The 26,190-nt window shown below is 38.8% G+C and overlaps 1 protein-coding gene across 1 annotated transcript in view; it reads right to left on the bottom strand.

Annotated features, from left to right (window-relative positions):
* Positions 1–21,891: 21,891 nt before the first annotated feature.
* CLEC4E (C-type lectin domain family 4 member E) overlaps positions 21,892–26,190 on the bottom strand; it is a 6,856-nt gene continuing 2,557 nt past the window's right edge. The window contains exons 3-6 of the mRNA XM_027854173.1: positions 25,812–25,910; positions 24,286–24,437; positions 23,138–23,253; positions 21,892–22,178 (exon numbers count right to left, since the gene is read on the bottom strand). Coding sequence (XP_027709974.1) covers positions 22,013–22,178; positions 23,138–23,253; positions 24,286–24,437; positions 25,812–25,910 — 533 coding nt within the window. The 3' untranslated portion in view covers positions 21,892–22,012. The remainder of the gene's footprint in view (positions 22,179–23,137; positions 23,254–24,285; positions 24,438–25,811; positions 25,911–26,190) is intronic.

The raw sequence follows: 26,190 nt of genomic DNA, 5'->3' as shown, positions 1-26,190 counted from the left end.
AGGGTTAGTTTGCTTGGTTTCAGAAAACATGGTTCAGGTTCCAATGCTACCATGTACTGGTTGTCTGCCCATTACACTGTGAGCTCCTTGAGGGTAGGGACTGTCTTTTGCCACTGTTTGTATCCCCAACACTTAGCACAGTGCCTAGCACACAGCAGGCATTTAATAAATATTTATTGACTAACTAAGCAAGTCTCTCCATCTCTCAAAGCCTCTATTTTCTCCTCTCCAAAACGAAGATCTGAATAGCCAGCCTACCAAAGAGGATTGTTGTGGACATTAAACGGATAAAACTAGTTATACTGCTTTGTTTAACTATTTTAGGCAGTTAGGTAGTGACTAAATGCAACACTGGCTATAGTGCATACCACTAAGGGAGTTAAACAGTGATAAACTGTGTCCTAGATCCAGCCTAGAGCTGCATAGCTCTAGGTGGTCCAGTGGATAAATTGTTGTTGTTCATCCTTTGTTCTTGAAGAGGACCAATGGCATCATATGGGTGAGGTCTTGACTTGCATGTGAATTGGATTTAAGGGAACCAAAGCTATCAAAGTTATCAGCCTCGCTCTCTCCTCCAGAATCATCGGAGTCCAGTGGCAAGGCAAAAGTCAAAACAACTGGTGATGGCCGGGGCAGTGGATAGACCACTAGGCCCGGAGTCAGGAAGCCCTGAGTTCAAAACCATCTTCACATACTTATTCACTGTGTGACCTTAGGCAAGTCACTTAACCTCTATCTGCCTCGGTTTCCTCAATTGCAAAATGGGAGTCATAATAGCATATCCCTCCAAGGATTGTTGTAAGGATCAAAAGAGACAATTTTTGTTAAGTGCTTAGATACATAAATGTAAGTTATTGTTATCACAGTAGGTGCTCAATAAATGCTTATTGTCTTCCTTCCTTTGTAAATTTAAAGTGCTATAGAAATATAGACAAGTATTCTTATCTATTGGAGAAGGAAATGGCAAACCACTCCAGTATCTTTTCCAAGAAAACCCCAAATAAGGTCACAAAGAGTCGGGCACGACAGAAAAACGAATGAACATGTTTATGAATGAGTATATAACTATAGTAGAGGCAGCTAAATATGTCGGATACAGAGTCTATCTTGGAGTTAGAAACACCTGGGTGTGAGCGCTGTTGCTTCTGACCAATATCAGCTGTGTGACCATGATAAGTAAAATCACTCAACCTCTCTCAGGGAACTCTCTTAAGACTAAAGTGACAGACAAGCTGCTCGTTTGCATCACGGAGGGACTTCCCACACCGATAAAATAGCAGGTCTAGACCAAATATAGCTATACCAGCAACTCAGTGACCTCCCAGGCCTCGGCTTCCATAATCTGCTTTTCATCAGAAACAAACAAACAAAAATCCAAGCTTTCACCACTAGGTGGCACACTCCAAACGCGATTTACCGTCCCTGCCCGAAGAAACTGAATGGAACCACGGATAAAACCAGTAGAGTTGGTTAAATCAAAAATACCCTTAGTGGGAAACAAAGTGGAAACCATTTGGATTTTTGCTTCTTTTTTTCTGTTGGACAGGGATTGAGTGGAGAGGAGGGAGGGCATGGTACAGGAACAAATACTCAATAATAGATCCCCGTACTTAATTTTAGAAAATTCCAACTCGGTCATTTACTAGTTGCCTAGCCATTCGACTGTGAGTTCTTGAGGACGGGGACTGTCTTTAGCCTCTATTGGCATCCCCAGCACTTAGCACAGTGCCTGGTACACATTAGGCGCCTAATGTTTATTGACTGATGGACTGAACAAGTTTCTTCATCTTTCGAAGTCTCCATTTTCTACTCTGGATAATTAATACATGAATAGCACCAACTCTCTCAATGTAAATGTCCTTGAAAGCTAATGTTTGGTACAGTGGAAAAGGCATTCTTTGCCTCTTAAGTCTGGAGGACCCTCAAGTCAAACTTCTGATACTATCTAATCCAGGTAATTTTGAACAAATCACATAAACTACCTGTAAAATGTGGGGGTTGCACTAAATGGATTCAGGTCCCTTCCAGTTCTAAATCTATGATCTTACATCTCCTATGATCTTAAACCTTTATTTTCCATAACCAGGCCTTGAGAAACTTGTCCAGTGGTTTTTTCAAAACAGGCTCACCCTTGTAGATGGGACACATCTGACCCAGGTTAACTCTACTATTCCCCTCAACCATAAAAAAGGGATCACCTGTCTCTCAGGGTTGTTGTAAGGATCAAATGGGATAATAATTGTAAAGAACTTAGCACAGTACCTGGCACATAGTAAACATGAATGCTAGTTATTATTATTGATAATGACATTATCAATAATGCATAATAAATATTGGTAATCATTGACATATGTAATATAATTGATTATATGATATCTAATATAATTGATATATTATGTATAATAATTGATTATTGTTGTTCTCGGGTTTTAGTCATTTTAAAAAATAATGACAGAGTTCCCACTCTCAAGAAGCTTACCTTCTAACAAGAGGTAGAGATATGGACTTATAGTTCACTTTTCAGTCATGTCTTTCTCTTCGTGAGCTCATTTAGGGGTTTTCTTGGCAAAGATACTGGAATGGTTTGCCATTACTTCTCCAGCTTATTTTAGAGATGAAGAAACTGAGGCAAACAGGGCTAAGTGACTTGCCTACTGTCACACAGCTAATAAATGTCTGAGGATAGATTTGAACTCAGGAAGAGGAGTCTTCCTGACTCCAGGTCCAGCACTCTATCCACTGCACCACCTAGCTGCCTTGATAATAATTGACATATATTGATAAGAACATTATCAATAATAATATTATTATTATTCCCATCCCCAAAATATCTCTGCTGGAATTCATTTTGGGGCATAAAAAAAATCTACTTTTGGATACAAGCACCATACAGAGTCAGCACATAGAACCAGCTATCCCATTTGCCTCCATGGGGTCATAGATTTAAAGCCAGAAAGAGCCCAAAAGATAATCTGGTCCAACCTCCTCAGGAAATTGAAACCCAGGAAGGATAAAGATTTGCCCGGGGTCACAATGGGGCAGCTAGGTGGCACAGTGATTAGTGCTGGGCCTGAAGTCAGGAAGACTCACCTACCGTGAGTTCATATCTGTCCTCAGACACTTGTGACCCTGAGCAAGCCCCTAGCTGCTTCAGATGATTCAGCACTGAAGGGCACTTTGGGGATGATAAAGCCATCCCTTCATTTGGTCCCTGAGGAGAAAGAGCCAAGGACTCAGTGGACTTTCAAAAGAAAACCCAAATGATTCTGCCCTTATTGGGGCAGCTAGGTGGCGCAGTGGATAGAGCACCTGCCCTGGAGTCAGGAAGAACTGAGTTCAAATCCAGCCTCAGACAAATAACACTCACTAGCTGTGCGACTCTGGGCAAGTCACTTAACCCCAATTGCCTCATTTAAAAAAATATATATAGTTATTTTAGAGCAGAGGTTTTTAACTTTTTGTATGTCCTGGACCCCTTTGGCAGTCTGGTGAAACCTATAAACCCCTTCTCAGAATAATATTTTAAAATGCATAAAATAAAATGCCTATGAATTGATTATAAAGGAAATCAATTATGTTAAAATATAGTTATTAAAATAATTTAAAAAGTAAACTAAAAAAGCAAGTTCCCAAATCCTAGGGTAAGAACTCCTGGTTTAAAATCATGACTGACCTTATGGATAAATCATGAATGAATGTTTCCTGAAGGACTATGTAGACTACACGATAATAATAATATTATAATAATTAACATTTATGTTTTACTTACCATATGCCAGGCACTGTGCTAAGCACTTTACAATTTTATCTCATTTGGTCCTCTTGGAAAGTAAATATTATTATTATCTTTCATTTTACAGATGAAGAAACAGAGGCAAATACATTAAGAGACTTGTCTAGGGTCATGTAACTAGTGCGTGAACCCAGTTCTTGTTAGCAAGAAGAGTGTGAACCTAAACTTGAACTCAGGTCTTCTGATTCTAAGGCCCAGAGTTTTATCAACCGTACTACCTAGCTTCCATGCATAGAATATTCAAATACATAGTACAGCTCCTGAATTTCTCAATTGAAGGTTATTGCACTAGTCCAGGGGTGGAGAACCTACAGCCTTGAGGCCACACGTGGCCCTCTAGGTCCTCAAGTGCCCCCTTTTGACTGAATCCAAACTTCACTTCATTAAGGGCATTTGTTCTGTGAAGTTTGGATTCAATCAAAGGGGGGCACCTGAGGACCTAGAGGGCCACGTATGGCCTCCAGGTCATGGGTTCCCTACCCCTGCATTAGTCCATTTCCATTAGTTGAGATGTTTTTAATTCCTAGGTACACCAACTTTTGTGACATGAATAACCCAGCCATCATGGCCCAACTAATATAAATTATTGTAAAAACTCAGAAAATGTATCTCATGCTTACTCAGCAGACCAAGATAAAAGTCATTTTCTTGACATTTTAAAAAAATGCAAAAACTAGAGTTAAAAAAAAATGCATTCAGTTCTTCCATGTGTGTTTTATGTAACTCTGTGTTCCATTTATTTTAGCTCTGAGAGCCCTTTATGTCTTCCTTCTTGTTTACAAAGAATATTAAAGAGTTTGCTTTATCTATAGTAGTGATATTGATCACCAGCTTATTAAGTAAGTCATAAATATAGGATACCAGCCGTGCTATCCATCAAGGCATGCATCTGGACTACTGCTCGCTGAAATGATTTCTTAAATGAACTTGGTTGTCATGACACACTCCTATAGTTTGATGTGCAGAGTTTAAAGTAGACCCACTTTGTGGGTCTGCCATTTAATCCTTCTGTGTCTAGGGTACTCATCTGAAAAATGACGGAGGTGGGGGGAGGACGAGATGGCCCCCGGGGTCCCTTCCAGCTCTAAATCTAGGCTCCTATGATCTCCTGAAGTCTTGCAGACGTGTGAAAAGATGCCCTTTCGTGATTAAGCTGGAACAGAGAGGAAATAGGGTAGAGAGGAATGAGCATTGTATTTGGAATCAGGAGACCCAGATGCTGAGTTCAGGTTTCACAGAGTAGCCATGGAGAAGTCACTCAAACACTCAAAGCCTCATTTCCCCATCTCTAAGATCCTTGTACTACCTGCCTTTCCAAGTCATTATGAGGAAAGTGTGTTGTTAATCTTACAGTGCTATTGGGCACAATAGGATCTAGAGTCAAGAAGACCTGAGTTCAAATCTTTCCTCAGACACTCACTGTGTAACTTTGGGCTACTCATCTATCTTCTCGCATCCTCAGTTTCTTCATCTGTAAAATGAGGATAAGAATAGCCATGGGATGAAGCTAAGTGGTACAGTGGATAGAGTAAGAGGCCTGAAGTCAGAAAGACTCATCTTCATGAGCTCAAATCTGGCCTCAGATACTTACTAGCTGTGTGACCCTAGGCAAGTCACTTAACCCTACTTGCCTCAGTTTCCTCATATGTAAAATGGGCTGTAGAAGAAAATGGCAAGCAGCTCCAGTATCTTTGCTAAGAAAACCCTAAATAGGGTCACAAGGAATTGGGTACAACTGGAAAAACTAAAAGGAAATAAGATCACATGACCCAGGGTATTTGTACCCAACTTCCTTTCCTAGCAATCTTGTGGCTGAGGTTTTTTTTTACACGTTAAACAAAACAGAACCCCCCCCAAAAAAAGCTTTTTTGGGGGCAGGAAATGTCAACACTTGATTATTCATGACCTTTACCCAGAGGCTTGTGGTCATGCCCTGGGTAGGGCTGCCAGAGTCTGTTGCTTCTCACGAGCTCCTGAGAACATCCCTACTGATGCACTCTCGGTTCCTTTGTCTCCATCACTCTCCCTAGCTCTTCAGACACCATTGAACTCTACTAAATTGAAGATGTCATAAGTAAATCATGAATGTGAATTCTGGAAACAAACCAAAAAAGGGACCATTATAAATGTCATAGGATCACTGAGATGGAAAACACCTGGGCGGCCATCCAGTCCAACTCAAATCTGAAAAAGAATCCCTCATAAAACATATCTGGAAAGTGGCCGTTTAGTAAAATGCTTCTCTCTGTCTGCAGTTTTCTGTTGCTCCCAACATTCTCAGCCTGCTATTGTCCTGCACGGTATTGGTCTGACTAGAGTTCTCCAGCAGATGAAGAAGAGGGGACATCTTGGAGGTCATCTAGACCAACCCTGTCATTTTATAGATGAGGAAAATGAGGCCCAGGGAAGTTAAGGGAAGATTTGAACCCAGGGATTCTGACTCTAGAGCCAGACCAGGAGTCTTCCACCCTACCCTTCTAGGCTGGGAGTATCCCTGTCAAAGGCCAGTCCCACAGCTATGGGAAATATTCCAGGGCTCTCTTCTCTGAATGAAGATACTTGTCTTCCTCACATCTGGCCCTAACAAACTAGGTACTGCACTCTGGATGCTGTTCATACCCTTGTGCTGTAGTCCTGATGACCTCTGGCCTCCCACAGAAGCACTGTGGTTAGTCAAGAACATGTTTTCCGTTGCAACCTTCAAAAGAGTCTCCCCTTCACCCTCAATATCATGTCAAGGTGCACTAAGGGTCTGATCTGTTTTCACCTCCATACCCAGATATCTAAGTGGTACAGAGGAAAGAGTACCAGGCCTGGAGTCAGGAAGACTCATATTCCTGAGTTTAAATCTGACTTCAGACATTTACTAGCTGTGTGATTCTGGACAAGTCACCTAACCCTGTTTGCCTAAGTATCATTCTCTGCAAAATGAAGAAAGGGGATGGCAAACCACTTCAGTACCTTTGCCAAGAAAACCCCAAATGGGGTCACAAAGAGTAGGATATAAATGAAAAATGACTGAACAACAGCCCAGGCAGCATACATCCATATTGGTTCTTCTCACTGGTCTAGAGGTTAACCTGAGTCCCCACTCCCAAATGTCAAATGCTGAACCCCTTGAATTCCTTAGGAGCCACTTGGGCAGTTATTTAAATTGCTTAGAGTTGCTTCTATCAACATCCAGGGACCAGGGGGCAATCCAAGTACTCCCATAGCATTTGCTACTCTCACTTAGAATGCATTTACCATTATGACTGCAAAGCCAACAATACAAGGAAGCAAATTATGAATACCAAAAGAGCCATCCAGACCAGAGTACAATCACAGAATTAGACCTCTAAGGGATCTTAGGGACTGTCTATTTCAACTTCATTGATTTGTAGATAGATAAGGAAACAATCTCAGAGAGGTGAAAAAGTTACCTATTCAAATGACAGTCTATGGCAGAGTCAGGATTAGAACCCAGGTCTCCAAATCCAGCACTACTTCCACTACTGCATAGTGCCTCTCTATTGTACTTTATGGACTCCGAGTGGGAGGTATTGCTTTTAGCTATTGATAGTTTTATTGTTCTCTATACTGTCTTATATCATCTGGACAGACACCACCCTAGTTCAGGCCTTTATGGACTCTCACCTAATCTTTTGCCACATCCTCCTAAGGGGTGTCCCTGACTCAGTTCTTTCTCCTCTTCAATCACATGTCTACTAAATGATTTCCCTAAACTAACCATGTCATTCCACTGCTCAATAAACACCACTGACTCCCTATTATCCAGTGCTTAGCCCAATGCCTGCCACATAGTAGGTGCTTAATACATGTTTATTGATTGGTTGGTTACCTCTAGGTAATATTGATGTTATTGACTAATTGGCGATTGATTAATGATTGATTAATAATTGATTAATGGTTGATTGATTGATTAATAATCAATTAGTGATTGATTGATCGACTACCTCTAGGTAATATAAACTTCTCTGTTTGGAATTTAAGGACTGGCATTCATAGTCTTACCTCAGTCTACCTTTCCAGCGTTATCATATGTTAGCCCCTGCCTGCAGTTCTTTCATCTAACCAAGTTGGCCTTCTTTCTCTCCCTGATGGACAAGCTCCAAATCTTGGCATCAGCTGTCCCTCATGCACAGAAGGCACTCCTTCATCTCCATCTCTTAAGATCCTAGTTTCTTCCAAAGATCAGCTCAAGCTTCACCTTCTGCATGAGGCCTTTTCTGATTTTCCCACTGCTTGTATCTCTCCCATCTCCCATCATTATCTTATATATGTATATTGTATTAAACAATATAGTTATATACTTATACATATACTTAGTTGTATACTTATACATATATATGTACATGTTGTCTCCTTGATAGAATGTAATGTCCTTGAAGCCAAAGACTGCTTCATCATCATCTTTGTATCACCAGCACTATGTCTGGTACATAAAAGGGGACTAATAAATACTCAATTAATTAATCAATCAATTCAATTAATCACTAATAAATTCTGCTCACTACAGTTTAGGAAAGATATTGCTAATATAGAGAGCATTCAATGGAGAGCAACTAAAATGGTGAAAGACCTCAGGTTTATGCCATATGAGTATTGGTTGAAGAAACTGGGTTAAGTTTAGATTACAGAAGAAAAAGAAAGAGCTGCCCTCCTTGCAAAAAGAAAAAAAAATAATCTTATTCACCTTCAGGATCCAATTTAAATTCAAACTCTTTCATGAAAGAAGACTTACTTGATTTCCTAGCTCAAATTACCTCCTCAAGATTCTCAAAGCAGTGGATTATTTCTCTTACATATTTTTCATTATTACATATATTTTATTCCCCCTACTAGGATGTAAATGTCTTGAAGTTATGGCACATAATAGGGACTAACTTAATGTTTGTTGAATTGAATAAAACCCTAGCCGTAGAGAGTTTACAAGGTAACATGGAAAACACAACATGTACAGAAATAATTATGAATACATTAAACAGATACAAACAAGGCTTTGAGAATTCAGAGAAGGCAGAGTTCACTTGGTCTTAATTGTCTTTTTTCCTCTCCTTCAGTACCTAATGCAATAATTGCTAAATAAATGCCAATTTGGACCAAAAGGCAATGTGGTATAGCAGGAAGAGGTTTGGACTTGGAGTCAAGAAATTTGGATTTGAATCCTGGCTCTGCTAATATTTCACTAGCTTTTCAACCATTGCCAACACTGTACCTCTTTAACCTCGGTTTCCTCATGTAAAAAATGGGGAGAGTTACCCCTCCTTCTTTGAAGAGTTGTGAAATACTCCTTATAATGGTCAGAACTTTTCCACATACTGGTTAATTTTGCTATAAATAAACTTATACTAGGATGACTCTCAAGGAAAAGGCAGAGTGAGGGACACATTAGGAAATATAGGTGACGTTAAAACAAAATACATCCTTTTGAAATTTTTTCAAAGTTTAGACTCAAGAAAGTTATCAGGGACATAACTGTCTTCAAGGATTTGAAGGACTATCACCAGGAAGAGAGTATAGATTTGTTCTATTTGGTCTATTTGGTCCCCAAGGGCAGAAGCAGGAGCAAAGCATAGAAGCTGAATAGGCAAATATAGAGCATCGCTCAGGGAAAACTTTCTAACAATTACAGCTATGCTAAAGGGGACTGGGCTGGCTCCCAAGGAAGAGAGTCTTCCCTCATCACAGGTCTTCGGGCAAAGACTGAACGATCACTTTCCAGATATGTTGTATGAGGGATTCTTTTTCAGGTTTGAGTTGGACTGGATGGCCGCCAAGGTGTTTTCCATCTCAGTGATCCGATGACATTCATAGTGCAATAAAGGTCCCTTTTTAGGTTTGTTTCCAGAACTCACACTCATGATTCACTTGTGACATCTTTAATTTAGCAGAGTTCAATGGGGTCGGGGGTTTTTTTTAACCCCTTTCCTGGACTCCCAAAATTTTAGAAATACTTCTACACTAACCTGTAAGACATAAAGAAAACATACCTGAGTTAATGGATATATGAATCATATATGCTTAGGAAGCACTATATGTGTTTCCTATTTTTATTTTTAAAATTTCCATTGCCCAATCTTCAGTAAAGTTTTTACTTTATCACAATGTTCAATTCAATAATTCAACATTTATGGAACTCCTACCATGAGTAGGGCACTAGGCTCAGTGACTTGAAAATGATTTAGTTTCTGCCCTTGAAGAGTTTACAAACTACTCCAAATACATAAAGGATGATCTCTTTTGCCTGCTGATCCTGTGGACCCAGTATAAGTTTTCAAAGTTATAATCTCTCATTCTTTCATAATACATGAATTAAACATGTGAGTTGTGAGGCATTATGCTAGGTGATGAGCAGAATGTAAGCTTCCTTATAACAAAGCCTATTTCATTTTTGTCTTTATATCCATGTCACCCAGTCCAGTACCTGGCACATGGTAGATGAAAACTAAATATTTGTTGAATTGAATAAAACCCTAGCCTCAAAGAACTTACAAAGTAATATGGAAAATAAAACATACACAAATAAATATAATACAAAATAAAACACAAATACATTAAACACATACAAATAATGCTGTGAGAATTCAGAGAAATCAAAGGTCACATTGACTATGTATATCTGGGAGGTTTCTTAGAGGAAGTAATATTTGAGTCAGGTCTTCAAGGGTGGGTAGGTTTACAAAAGGCAGAGATTACCAGGAAAGACATACCTCGATTATGGTGCAGTATGAGCCTTAGAGGTAGAAAAGCAAGAGAGACATTCAGAAAACTCCTGTTGACTGATTGACTGATTGATCATCAGTAGTTAAGTTTGATGGGAGTATGGAAAAGGTAAAGGGAAGCAATGTAAGGTTGATATATAATGATATAAAGTTTCAAAGGTAGGTTGGAGCTAGATTATAGAGGGCTATGAATGTTAGATTATGGAGTTTGAATTTTCTCTGATAGGCAACAGGAAAGGTTTTTGAGTAGTAACATGTGACATGATTAGACTTATGCTATAATAGGAAACAGGAGAAGTCTCGAAGATAAGTCACCTAAGTAATGTAGCAAGTATAATGCTGAATGTAGAGTCAAGAATACCGCTCAGCTGAATGAATGTGAGCACTGACCAGCTAAGAGACTATTATAATAGTGGAGGCCAGTCTTAATAAGAGCCAGAATCAGGATGTAATGCCAATAAGAATGGAAAGGAAGGGACAAAACTGAAAGATAGTCTAAAGATAGATTAGATGAGACTTGATAATGGACAGTAAGTATGAGGAAAGAGAGAAGAAGGAGTAACGAATGACTAAGAAGGTCCGGACAAGGTGACTGGAGGAATCATAGTACCATAAAATAGAAATAGGGAAGTCAGGAGAAAAAGAAACAGATGGGGGCAGCTAGGTGGCGCAGTGGATAGAGCACCGGCCCTGAAGTCAGGAGGACCTGAGTTCAAATCCGACCTCAGACTAAACACTTGACACTTACTAGCTGTGTGACCCTGGGCAAGTCACTTAACCCCAATTGCCTAAAAAAAAAAAAGAAAAGAGGAGGCGATTGGTTTGTTATTGGCCGTGAGTTGGATATTTCTTCAGGACATTTAAATGGTGTTGTGAGTAGGCAGTTGGAGATGCCTGTTTGGTGGTCAGGATAGAGAGAGGTCAGAATTAGAAGTATAGGCAGAAACAAAACAATGGCAACTGCTATCTTCATAAAGAAATGTGTAGTGTCCTGAGAGCTAGCCTTGGAACTAGGAAGACCCGTTCAAGTCTCCCGTCTGACACATTTGGGGTGTGTGACCCTAGACAAGTCATTGAACTTCTCAGTACCCTGGGCAACAAGTAGTGTTTCAAGACTGTAAAAAACAAAAGTATTGCTGATCTGATTTGCCACGGAAGAAAGAGAGTATACTTGATAGGAGTTCCTCAGTAGGTCCAGTCTAAAACAGAGAGAGACAGAGAGAGACAAAAAGGAAGACAGAGAGAGAGAGAGTGTGTGTGTGTGTGTGTGTTATAGATATACATACATGTATACCTACATAAATATATAGATAATAGATACACACACATACCTATACATACACACATATACAGTTGTTCAGTCGTTTCAGTCATTTCCGACTCTGTGACTTTATTTGGAGTTCTCTTGGCAGAGATACTGGGGTAGTTTGCCATTTCCTTCTCCAGCTCATTTTATAGACGAGGAACTGAGGCAAACAAGGTTAAGTGACTTGCCCAGGGTCACACAGCTCCTAAGTATCTGAGGCCACATTTGAACTTAAAAAGATGAGTCTTCCTGATTTCAAAGCCAGTGTTCTATCCACTGTGCCACCTATCTGCACATGCATGCACACACACACACGTATGTATATGTATGCATGTGTATATATAATATTTTGCAAATCTTAAAACCCTATATAAATGTTTCCTCATTATTATAATGAGGATGAAGTCCATGAGAATGAATAGTGAGTGGCTGTATTCAGATAGAGAAATGTCATAAATTCTATCTGAACTGAAGAAAACATTATAGATTTCTGTGCTGTTCAAGAAGCAAAGGCCTATGGTCTGATTTTTTTTTTCAGGTTTATCACTCTAATTAGCAGTTGGGAAATTAGAAACCTTACACACAAGCTTGCAACAATCATTTTCTTGGCCTGTCTCTACACCCCTTGCATTCTTAAGATGTCTATCGCTATGGTATCTGTGATTTCAACATCCATAGCTGTAACAGTGTGGTGTGTGATGGACTGAGAAATGTTGGGGCTGAACACAAAAACATTATCAGGGCTTGGCTGCTGTTTCACAACACAATCTCTCCATTACATCTGGATGGCTGCCAAGGGAGTCTGCTGAGGGGACCCCGCAGACGGGGGGACTCAGACATCCTGGCCAGCCTGAAAGAACTGAAATTAGCTCTCCAGTTCGAGAGAAGAGGCAGAATGTAGATGGTCTGTCTACCATTATAAGAAAAGTGAGCAGAGCCCTATTCCAATTCACCAAGACTAGTCATTAAAGGAGAAGGGGGGCGCATATCCTCCAATATTTTTCCTCCCTATTTTTTGTTAGGATTGTGTTTGATGTCGACAGGAAGCATTACCTCCTACAATTGCTGGGGTTATCACTATGGCTACTGTGGTTGACCTTCTCTTTGCCATAGTGGCCACTCCCTTTCTCAGGCTAGGTATCATGGGAAAGGGGCAGGGAGGGGAGGTGTTTGGGGATCAAAGGGTAGTGTGGAAACCACATCATCTTCTGCATAGTTGATGAAGGGCTGCCCCACCCCTCACTCTAGAAAGTGGTTTCCTTCTCTTATCCTCCATGCCCTAGGTGTCTACTCTAAGTGACATTTCTGTTGTCTTTCATAAATGTGTAGAAACTCATATGCAAAGATCTATTTGTTCAATAGTTCAAACTACGCATGGTATTGAGGTTGAAATTATAAGGTACTGACAGCACCATACCTAAGATAGATTCTGCTTTATGAAGAAATGGGGAAGAGATGAAAGAGTTTCTGAAGACAAGGGAGGATTGTATACAAATTCTTCAAATATGATAGCATGTCCTAAAGCCAGAGTGCAAACTTTCAGATTTGTGCTCCCAAAGCTGGTTTGTAAGTCATTACTTAGGAGCTCATTTTCTCATAGAAATAATGTGATCAATGCTGGTTAGATTCCCAGTATCCATCCCCACTCTCTCTCAAGTCTGTTTTATCCAGAATATAGTTAAATTATAGAGTAATATTTCAACTGAACCAACTTTATTCCAAGCTGCAATGTTAGTCCTTGATGAGGAAATGAGGAAAAGTTCTAGGCCCAGCCCCATGTCACAGAAGCAAGGGTGGTACTCCCAAGGCTTTGGCAACAGTAGGGAGGGGAGGCAGCAGGAATTTTGAGTATTCCAGCAATCCCAGTCTGAAGTAAATCTCTCCTTGGGGAGTTACCTTTCATATATAAATAGATGTTTGTGTTGTGTGATGTATGAATAGATGTCTGTGTTGTGTGATGTATGAATAGATGTTTGTGTTGCATGATAATGGGGCAACTAGGTGGAGCAGTGAGCCTGGAGTCCAGAAGACCAGAGTTCAAATATGACCTCAAACACTCACTAGCTGGGTGACCCTAGGCAAGTCACTTCAGCTCTGTTGGCCTGTTTCCTCATCTGTAAAATGGGGATAATAATAGCTCATACCTCCCAGGGTAATATTATTTATACCATCCACACCTCAGAAAAATTATGTGGAAAGTGCTTTGTAAACTGTAAAATTCTCTGAACACATGAGTTGGGATTTGAGAATGAGGATAACAAATTCAATTATTTAAGCCAATGGTCCAGGTCCTTTTTCTTCAGTTCCCTCTTGATGTCAGCATTTTGACCATTTCATTATTCATTCTCATCCGAGGGTAGGCCAAACAAAGAGATGAGATCAGATCCAAAACAGCCTGCTTTACTACTTCTGAGGATGCTCAGCAAAGAGTCTATAATAAAGTTAGCCACGACTATCCTGTACACGTGAAATTTTGGATTATCTTGATTTCAGCCTGTTTCAGATTACCACAGATATCAGCAAGTCAGATGCCTTTCTACCTTAAAATACCACCTGCCTCTTATTTGGAAGATAAGACCTATCTGTACATTCCCATAGGTCAGCTGGAATGGTGGGAGGGGTGACTTCAGGGGCTCATGGCCTGCCCCTTTGGGAACACAGAAGGGTGCATGTGTGTGTGCATGAATAATATATATTTATATATACATATACATGGGTATATATACATATACATCCATGTATAACGTGTATGTATATGTGTATATTTGTGTGTATATTATTACATAATATGGAAATATTATATATTTATATTATATAAGATATGTGTGTATTATACACACACTATATATATATACATATATGTATGTATACATGTGTGTGTGTGTATATGTACATAAAATCACCAAGTAGAAATCGAGCACATATACTTCCAAAATTTTTAAAAATAATATTTTTTAACAAAAAAAAAACCCTCCTTGCTTCCAGGACTTAGCTTAAGCTAAACTGCCATTGCCCCAGCACTTCTCCCTGCATTAATGCTTCCTAAACTCAACTTTGAACCCCTCGATCAGTTCCTCCACCTCCCCTTCCCCCATTATAATCCCAGAGACACTCCAGGAATTGGCCTGATCTGGCTTTTGGGTTGTCGCCTTTCCTCTAAATGTGGGACTTTGCCTGCTCCATCCCAGGGGCATAATTCACCTTAAGTAATTAGGATTCTCCTAATTACTAATTACTGGGGTTTGCCCCAGGCTGGGCATGACATTCTCATTCCTGTTAATCTAATAATATCTTACATTTGTGTAATACTTTCAAGTTTTTTGAAGAGCCTGTATCATCTGAGTATATCCTCAGGAATCACTGTGGATAAGCAGGAAAGATATTTTCCCCATGTTTAGGTATGAAAACTGAGGTTAAATTACTTGTCTAAGGTCATATATACAAAGAACTCCTAACTCCTACCTTTATGGATTGTTTTAATTTGGGGTCTATTAACCTTTTCTAAAAAAAAAAACTTTATAATCATATGTCAATATAATCTATTTCCTTTGTAATCCTAAAAATTTTATTTTGTGCATTTAAAAACTGAGTATAGGTTTCACTAGATTGCCAAAAAGATCCACGAAACAAAAAAGGTTAAAAAGCCTTCCATATGCTTTTTGCCAGCAGACAGACAGATTTCAGTAAGATATTGGTAAAGTAAGAACTGCACGGCAAATGGGATAGATAGGTCAGGGAGCTATGATGGGGATGAAAATGAGGGCAAAACAGTGACAAGTTACTAAAATTAATCACTAGGGTGTTACAAGTAATGAGTAATTCATTACATTAAATAATTTTGAAAAATAAGTAAAATTGGAGCACAAGATAATCTAGTGAATTTCATGAATTTCATCCTTAGAGTCTTCACCTTCTTGGGAGGGTGGGAGGCAGCCAAAACATGTTTATTGGTTTCTATGGCAACAATGACTGGCCCATCTATTCTGCTCATTGGCTTACTGAACTTGAGATTCAGTCCTCCAAATCAGCAAGGAGCAGGTAGGATCATTTGGCTTTGTCATCCCTCTCTAGCCTTCAGTTTCTTCTCTATTGTCCCAGATTTAAAGATAAAAAAGAAGATGGCAGAAAGGGGGCATGCACTAACTCACTCTCATTGTTTGACAGCCACAGAGTTAGCTGCAAGTTTCTACTTTAATTTCGTTAGACACAGAAGCACACACACACACACACACACACAAATCCATGGGCAAAGGGTACATGGTTAATTGCTATTTTAGAAAGTCTAATACTGAACTTCCATAAGCCAAAGAGTAAAAATGGCACATGAGAAAACTTTACCCTCCCCACCACCACCATCCAAGGAAAAAGAATGTGTTGGGTTGTAAAATACAAAAAGGTTATAAAGGGTTTGTAGATCTAATCAGGTATACCCAAGAAAAATCGTGGTTTGCAAAGTTTGTGTCTTCAACTTCCTTTTCCCTCCCTTAGTAGCCCTCTTCCCTCATATTCCTTTTATCTGATCCATCCCCAGTCCCATCAAAACAGAAATGAGTCTCTTTAAAGATCTAAATGTAAATCTGACCTCAGACACTTACTAGCCATGTGACCTTGGGCAAGTCACTTAATCTCTGTTTGCCTCAATTTCCTAAACTGTAAAATAGAGGTCATAATAGTACCAACCTACCAGGGGTATTATGAGGATTAAATGTGATAATATTTGTAAAGTGCTTGGCATATAGTAGGTACAATATAAGTGATAGTTATTATTGTTATTATTAGTACTATTATTTAATGACACTGCCCAAAATTTATTCACACAGATGTATTAGGGATAATAATCATAGTCATAATGATAATAATGTGTCAACTTTCTGTATCTAATATTTCTGTATCTTAGTCGCTAACTAACTGTGAAGGTTGACTTTGGGGTTCCTGGGTTAGAAGGGTCTGCCTACCATCTCTCTTACTTTCCTCATCCTGTTTTCTTCATCCCCAGAACCAGCATATGGTTGAGATTTAGAACCCAAGATCTCCATGCCGTCTTCAAATATAAGACTACTGTCTTATAATTTTGAAGAGTGCATGGAGATCTTGGGTTCTTATTATCCCTAATACATCTGAATGTCCAATGTCACCATTTCAGACCATTCAATTTATAAAATGAAAGAATCACAAAATTTGAAATTTTGCTGTTGTTCAATCATTTCAGTCATGTCCAACTCTTTGTGACCCTATTTTGGGGTTTTCTTGGCAAAAATACTGGAGTACTTTGCCATTTCCTTGTCCAGCTCATTGTACAGATGAGGAAACTGAGGCAAACAGGGTTAAGTGACTTACCCAGGGTCACACAGCTAGTAAGAGTCTGAGGTCGGATTTGAACTCAAGAAAATGTCTCCCTGATTCCAAGCCCAGTACTCTATCTACTGAGTCACCTAGCTGTCCCTGAAAATTAGAAAGGACCTTATCAGCTATCTCGTCCAACCTAGGCACAAAAGGAATCCCCACCATAACATTTAACAATGGTATCTATTTCAATTCCATTCAACAAATATTTATAAAGCATCTTCTGGGTTCAAGGAATTGCTTTAGGCACTAGGGATACAGAGGTTTAAAATAATGACAAAGTTCCTACCATCAAGAAACTTACCTTCTAATGAGGGGAAAGATGTGGGCTTGACCAGAATACAAATAAATATAAGGTAGAGTTTGAAGAAAACAAAGGATGAACCCAGATAGAGTATTTTAGGAAAATTTGAGGAGGAAAAGAAAAATTTCAGCTGGGAGGAAATGTTCCTGTTTATCAATGTTTGTCAAGTTCCTGATAATAAAAAAGGAAATTAAATTTTAAAAAAATCATATTGAGTGGCAATGAGAAGACAAACAGAGCATCAGTGGGTTTAAGAATCTAGGGAACAAATGTGATAAGGCAAAATTCATAAGGAGAGCAGGTGGAGGAAGTGAATTAATATCTGAAGAAAAATTACTCTCCACATTAATAAATCAGTATTATAAGGGGAAGGATAAAACAGGCAGAGCAAATCGTCTCAGCTGGGAAGAGGAGAGAGTAAAAGAAAAGGTCCACCTAATGACTCGTCAGAATGTTAGGGAGGCATAGATGAGATGTTTTGGTATCTCCACCCTGCTTTTGGGGTGGTGGGAGGGTAAGATAGACAGATGGGAGAGCCAGACACAGAGGAAGGACTCCGAGCAGTTGATATGGTGCAATTGGGCAACAGCATAAAGTCAACCCTTCAAGGGCAGGAAAGGGGTGAGATAAAGTTCTTGCAACAAATCTCGCTGAGTAGTTTGGATACTTTTTGAGGTTCTCTTCTCCAAGAAATGGTCATGCATCTCACTGTCAACTCCCGCTAGTGGAGAAGAAGTGGTTGGGTATCCGGGAAGGCATGCTCGTAGGTGCAAAGGGGACATGGCAGGACATTAAGCAGAATAATCAGTAAGACAAAGGAAAAGGGATAACTTCAGACCCTCCTCCCTCCCACCTTTATTAGGATTGTAAAATGTTACCCACTATACCCAATTACTCATTTGAGAATTAGCATTCCTGAGGGTAGACCCTAGAGTCTTGCTTCTTAAACACTTTTTGTCCAGGATGTAATATTTTTCATTATGCGTAACTGAGGCACAGTGAGGTTTATTTGTTTTTTTTTTTCTTTATTTTTATTTTTGACTCCATTGGTATAGTGAACTTCCTCTATGAATGCAGATTGGTACCATTTCTGTAATTTACAGTCCAAGAGAGTTTCCTAGGGAACTTAAAGGTACTACCTATAATCTGGGTATCTCTAGCACTTTAGAGGAACTACTTATTACCAGGGCCTCAGTTTCCTCATTTGTAAAAAGGGGGATTTGGACTAGATCATCTCTTAGGTCTCTTCCAGATCTAAATCCTATAATAGCATGAGGCATGAGTAGAAACTCACATTTTCCTGGTGCTCTTAGATTTCTTCATAGCATCCTCGTGGTATATCTCCATTTTACAGAACAGAAAATGAGACTGAGTTGTAAAGTGATCTGCCCATAGATACAAAATTAGAAAGTATCTGAGCATGCTGCCCCAAGGGCACTTTTCATTCCCTCACACATAAGAACCCAACCTCAGCTACCTATACAGAAACAAGAGTCAGTTAAAGAATTTCAGCCAGACTGCGTGCTCCCCCTAAAATAAGATGGCCCATCACTATTAAATGATTAATATTAGCAGAGGGAGAGTACCTAGCAATGGCAGAAGAAACAGTAAGAACACAACCACCATTTTCAACAACATGCAGGCTGGGTCATTCAGTCCTAATAAACATGAAGAATAAGAAATGTAAGACTTGTCTCAGTTGAATAGGAAATGTGAATGTGTTTGTACTATATTCGCCCACAAATAGAACTTTTGTGTTAGGAAAAACTATCCCAAGTTTCTCAATAATTACTCAAATCTCTGATTGTAAATCATTTATTTTTCTGTTTAAGCTACCAAAAATGTAAAATATTGAACATTTCTCTCTCTCTCTCTCTCTCTCTCTCTCTCTCTCTCTCTCTCTCTCTATCTATCTATCTCTATCTCTCTCTCTAAAAGATTAAGCAGTTGTCTGTCACTATCAATTCCAGAGGCAAAATTAACTTTTTCTACACGCTCTCCAGCACAGAGGACAGATGGACAATTGAGGAGGGAGCTAGTCCCTCTCTGGAAATAGAGATGAAGGAAAGAAATACATAAGGTGATCATGTATATGTTGTAGCTGCCCACATCTGATCCCTATGGAAGCTTTTCTGACTTGGGCTGGTTTGGCAGACTGGTGGTCCCCCACTCCTGAAGGTTCATCATATTGATATCACACTTGGTATAAACAGTTGGTCAACTTTTGCCCTACTTGCAGCTCAGAACTCCTGCACTCAAGCAATCCTCCAGCCTCAGTCTGTGCAAGAGTAGGAATTATAGGCATGTAATGCCACACCTGGCTGTTATTTCATTTTTTAAAACCAATTGGTAGACACCCCCAAGATAATTACCCAATTGTTATTTAGTCATATCCGACTCTTTGTGACCCCATTGGGGGTTTTTTTGGCAAAGATACTGGAGTGGTTTGCCATTTCCTTTTCCAGATCATTTGACAGATGAGAAAACAGGATTAAGTGACTTGTCCAGGGTCACACAGCTAATAAGTGTCTGAGGCCAGATTTGAATTTACAAAGATGACTTCAGGCCAGTCCTCTATCCACTCTCACCTAGCTACTCAATTGCCCAGTAGTGAAGCATAAGTTCCTTTAAAAATACCTTACTAATTATTTCTAAAGAATAACTAAAAAAAGAGTTCTTGGAACACCTGGGGACATTGGAGCTGCTGAGGCTGGGTGCCACTGACAGTATTATCATAGTAATAACAGCTAACATTTATATTGCTCTTTGATGTTTACAAAGTGCTTTAATATAGACATACATTTTGTGTATGTGTATGTATATGTGTGTGTGTGTCTGTTTGATCCTTAAAACAAGCCTGGGAGGTAGGTGTGATTATTATCCCTATTTTACAGAAGAGAAAACTGAAGCAGAAAGGGGTTGTGACTGGTCCAGAGTCACATCCCTAGTAAATGCCTAAGGTAGGATTTGAACTCAGTTCTTGATGACTCCAAGTTCAGTTCACTATCCATTATGCTGGTCTCTCTCCAAGCGTTGCCCTTGGTACAGGGAGGATTTCTAGCTCAAAACCCAGTTCCTCATCAGATCTCTCCACAATATTATTCTCCTGGTACCTTTACCTAAGTTTCACTAGTAAATCAAATTTCATCCTTACCTTTCTCCTCCCACACAGCACGCGTGCTGATGTTACATTGAGAGAAAAAAAACTGGGTTCAAACTCTGACACATAGTACCTATGTGATCTCTGGAAGATTACTTGATGTCTCAGCACCCCAGGTAACTCTTTTAAGACAATAAATTGCAGACATCATGCCAATCTGGATTAATGGAGGCAGTTCTTTACCAGGAGCTCCCTAGATTGATGAATCCCCAAATCCCAACTCTGTTTTTTTTTTAAATCTTACTATTTACTACGTAGGCCAAGTAGGGAAAATTTACATTAAACAAATTGAAAATTTCATGGCACACCTAGCAAATTCATGGTAAACCCCTTGAAAACAACTGTGTCCTAAAAAATCCTAGAAGGGATAAGGAATAAGAAAGGAGAAGGAAAGAAAAACAACACTTGGAAAGCAATCACGGAAAAAGAATGATGGAAGAAGGAATAGGGAGAATCTGGTAGTTTTACTTTAACTAATATTTAAGTGAACAAGCTTACAGGTAGTTCAACCACAAATTACATTTTACAGGGATGAATAATCAAATACTTGATATTACACTCTGATCTGATCTAGGAAGGGGAAGAGTTTGAAAGGCAAAAACAGAATGAGAAAGACAGAGACAGAGAAACAAAGTAAGACCCATAGAGAGAGAAACAATATAAGTAATTCCAAGAAGCTTGGTATTCAACAGGATAAAGCAGGGACTTTGGGAAGAAGAAAGCAATTGGGTATAAATGGAGATTTTTTTTTTTTAATTAAGGGCAGAAACTAAGTGTTAACTTAAAAGGAGAGGTAAATTTACATTACATCATTATGTTATGTTATTTATATTGTATCATTATGTTATGTATTCACATAACATAGCTGATGGGAGAAAACACAAACAACATATATAACCCTAAAATAAATTAATTTAATGCCGTAATAAAAACAAAAAGAATCAAGGACTATATAAGAAAACAAAATCCAACAATTTGCTATCTATAAAAAACCATATGTATAACATAGACACATAAAGAATAAAAATGAGGGATGGAACAAAAACTGTTATGTTCCAGGTCTCTCTAAATAAAATATGAGTTGCAAATAAGATCTCAAGTAAGGGCAACAATATTTTAAAAATCTAAAGCAATGATTCTCAAACTTTTTAATCTCAGGACCCCTTTACACTTTTAAAAATTATTTAGGACTTCAAAGAGCTTTTGTTATATGGGTTATACTTATCAATGTTTACCATGTTAGAAATTAAAACTGATAAATTTGTTAGTTATTCATTTATTAATTCATTTAAAATAACAATAATAAACTCATTATATGTTAACACAAATAACATATGTCATCCTTTGTTACTATATATTTAAAGAGCATATATTCTCGCTACTATTTTTTCTCAGTCAAAACATTTGTCACTGGCATTTCGCAAATTCGATACATCTTGAAGAAGCATGTCATATCATTCCAGTTGTGATTTGCATTTGAACTGTCTCTTATGGTTACACAGTCCTCCAACCCAGCAATGTTGTTTGGCTCCCCTATATCCCAGAAGCTGTAAGAGACGTGAAATATGTTAATTCTTGGGGTGCATTAGTGGGTAAAGGAAGGTTATTTTGGTTTCATTTCTTTGGCACTAATCTCTCCATCTTCCACTTTTTATATACAGGTTATTTCACTGTCCAGACAGCGTCTATTAATTGATTGTATCCCCCAACAGCAGCAGAGTGATAAAATGGGGAAAGCCCTGAATTTTATATCAGAAGATCTAGACTCCTCTTATCCTATTTCTTTCACCAGACATATAACCTTAGATATGCCATTTAATCTCTCTGAGCTTCCGTTTCCTCACCTATTATAAAATGGATATAATAATACTTACCCTGCTTATTATTATAGGTTTCTTTAAGATGATCAGTTGACATAATCTATGTGTGTATATGAAAGTGACTTGCAAACTATAACTTCTGAATTCCAAAAGATAAAAGCATGGAGAGAGAGATTTCCAGGTTTTTTTTTTTCTCTATCCAGGTCACTGAAGTCTACTTTTTCTCTCAAATTATTTTTTCCTTATTTATTGCTAATCCTGGGCTCAGAATTTTAAATGCTTTTGACTTTTCAGTCTCTTATTTTATAAGCCCTGTTCATTCATTGACTCATTAGTTTCTTCCTCTCTTCTCTTCTTCTTCTTCCTCCTCCTCCTCCTCTTCATCCTCCTCTTCCCTCCCTCCCTGTCTCTTTGTGTCTCTCTTTCTGTCTCTTTGTCTCTCTCCACCACCACCCCTTCTCTCCTTATGGTATAAGAATAAGGCAAAAAGGTGCATGGATCTCACTTCTCTCCCTATTCTTCCCTCTTCTTCTCTCATATATCCTACCCAGCTGTCCCAAAGATGGAGCCAGAGTTGTCTCATGAAGCAGCAAAAATTGCCCCCTAAGACTCTCCTTTAAACATGACTCATGGAAAGAAGTAGGGAGAGACAATGGGGACTCAGCTTCCTCCAGGGAGGTAATCACCTCAAACTTTTGTTGAATGGCGTACCATCCACCCACTGCCACTGATTATCGACTACTTGGTCTGTCAGCCCAATGTAGAACTCTCTTTGACTGGGTTTTGCTCGGAAAAGGAAATTCTAGAAGAAAACACAATTGAACAAGTTGGAGATAGCTGATTTTAGCTCATGACTAGGCAAAGACAATAGTTACTAAATGGTGAAAGATGCGAACTTTGGGAATCCAGCATGGAGAGATGATGAATGAATACATAGATTTAATTGAAAGATATCTTAAAGATCATGTCCTCATAAAGAGTGCTTGAATTGGAACCAGGATTATTTGAGTTAAAATTATACCATGGACAAGCATCATTACCTCATTGAGCTTCAGTCTTCTCATTTAAAAAAATGAGGATAAAAAAATGAGGATACCTACACTATCTACCCCACAAGGACCCAATAAAATAATGTTTATAAAGTATTTTATTAATTTAAAATGCTTTGTTAATATCAGTTATTATTAGTATTAGTGTTAATTCATCCCCCAATGTTCAAAACATAGGAAAACATACATGGTACTTTTTTTTGAGTCTCATTCACCCTCTCTTGCCAAGGCTGCAAGTACAATGGCCACTCACAAGCTCCTTCCCAATTCTGATAGTCATAGAAATTTTAACTTGCTTCATTTTTCTGACCTGGGACAGTTTGACCCTTTGTAGGTAGGCTGGGACCTCATGCTCTGAGAGGAAGGAGTTACCACATTTGTGCTATACTTTGTGTGGACACCCAATCAGCTTTAGCCCTGTTGCAGCTTCGAACAACCTAGCTCAGGTGATCCATCAGCCTCAGACTCCTCCAATAACAGGAATTAAAGGCTTGTGCCATCATGTCTGATGATATATACTATTCTTAAAGTCTACCAGAAAGGAGATTATACAACCATCCTCACAGGTTTATCAATGTCCAATAAATTCTTCCTCATTCTCAGAAATAAATCTTATGATATAGGGTCCTCTTTTTCTAGAGAAGTAGGCTATGGTGGTTGAGAAATAACATGTACATGTAAATTAACATAATATTTCATCTTGGACCATGAGCATCTGGAAGAGGTGATGGACTCACTGGGGTACATTGATTCTTGTGGAAGACCAGTTATGTTTCTCAAGATACCTGCTCCTCTTGTGTGTTTATAACTACCAGATTGGCCCCCATGCTTTCACAAGCCTTCAAACTTGCAGTCCAAGTCATGGTGTCCTTAGAGAAGAAGTAACAGCTGGATTGAAACCTTTTCCACTTCAGTGGGCAACAAGTACGGATAATTCCTAAAGAGAGTTTAAAGTTACAGTGAGCATTCCATTGGAAAAGAGGACAAAGACAAAAGCATTTCATTAGGACCATTTTAGGCCACTGGGAAAGTCTGTCTACCAATCATTAGTACAAAATGAAGCTCATTCTATTCCTACTCTCAGATTTTAGTCAATTTCAATATGTTTTATAAATATCATTGTTCCTCCCCTTGGGTGTTACCTCATAACCTATGGTTTCCCATACATCACTGTAATTCAATTCAATTCAATTTACATTTATTAAGAGCATCTAACATGTTCAGGACAGTGAAGCTACAAATAGTCTTCAGATAGAGGCTATTAGGTGTTATAGTGAAGCTGATCCCAGAGTCAGGAAGACCTGATGAGTTCACTTACTAGCTGTATGATTGCTTTCTCTGCTTACCTCAGTTTCCTTGACTGTAAAATGGGAATGATAATAATAGCACCTACAATGCAGGGTTGTTGCAAGAATCAAACTAGATTCTCAAAGGTACTTAGTACAGTGCCTGATGCATAGCAGGTACTAGATAAATGTTTATTCCCTTCCCCTCTTTCTTTGCCAGTAAGAGGCTTACAATTTAGGAGAGAGAATAAGATTTGTAAATAAATAACCATAATACAAATTAAATATGATAAAGTACAAAAGAGAAGTCCAAAGAAGATGTTAGTAGAGATGAAAAAGGAGAAACATAACAATAAATCAAACCTAGCTCAACATCTTGCTTCCTGTTTATACTACTGTGGGAAGAGATGATTGTGTGTTAAAGTAACCTCCTCTGTACTTTTATCAAGGTATGTAGGCAGCCTTTTTCCCATTCATACCCTCTTCCCTCTCAATCTGAGATGGAGAAAAGCAAATGACTTGCCTGAAATTGAGAATTTGTATGAATTTAACAATCAGAGAAAATGCATTTCTGAAGTGTTTCCCAAATCCCCACTTTAAAAGCATGTTCCTCTTTCATTTACTTTCTGGTTTTAGAAGTAGGTGACAATTGAAATGAAAGATGACACTACCATTGCTACTGTTAAAGAAAATAAATGTCTCATCTCTTCTAATGCCTTAAATTCATTCTTGTCTGCCCCATATTTCTGACCTGACAAAATTTTTTTGTTCCATTGTTTTGTTTATGCCCCACTTCCTGTATTCAACCTCCCAAGAAGTGATCAACATGATCTTGTATCAATCCTCCATACCATGCCAATCATTTGAATTAGATTGCCCAGCTGACCTGCTGGAGAACTGGGCCTGATTTAACTACCATTTACTTATCTTTCCTACACTTCTTCTTCCCAAGTGCTCTGAAATCAGCCTATGAGTACAAGGAATGTGAGCATGCGAATGGGTCTCTTATTTGATGGATGACAAACCTGAGGCATCAGTAGAGCAAGAGGATTCCTTGAAATGGTCAATCAAATTGAACTGGTTCTTGTCTTCTTCATAGCTCTGAGAGAATAAGCGATATGACACTAGAAAGAAGTAAGAATGTCATTGTCTTTTACTTTCAAGACTACTTTTCTCTTCTGTCTACTTTTCCTTCATCGTAAAGGGGCACTGGATTGAATTCTGTGATTCTATTAAAGTGCCTTACTCAAAAGAAGAAAATGGAATCTTATATTCTTTGGTTTCTACCTCCGTACTCCATCTCCCCAGATATCCTCCCTCAGGTACAAGATCAGCAGCCAGGCTTTTTAAATTAAAAAAGGAAGGAAGGAAGGAAGGAAGGAAGGAAGGAAGGAAGGAAGGAAG

This window comes from Vombatus ursinus, unplaced genomic scaffold (genome assembly GCF_900497805.2).
Source record: "Vombatus ursinus unplaced genomic scaffold, bare-nosed wombat genome assembly UNPS02010320.1, whole genome shotgun sequence".
In the NCBI taxonomy this organism is placed as follows: Eukaryota; Metazoa; Chordata; class Mammalia; order Diprotodontia; family Vombatidae; genus Vombatus; species Vombatus ursinus.
Note: the sequence above shows the minus strand (reverse complement) of the source record. Positions and strands in the feature narration are given on the sequence as shown.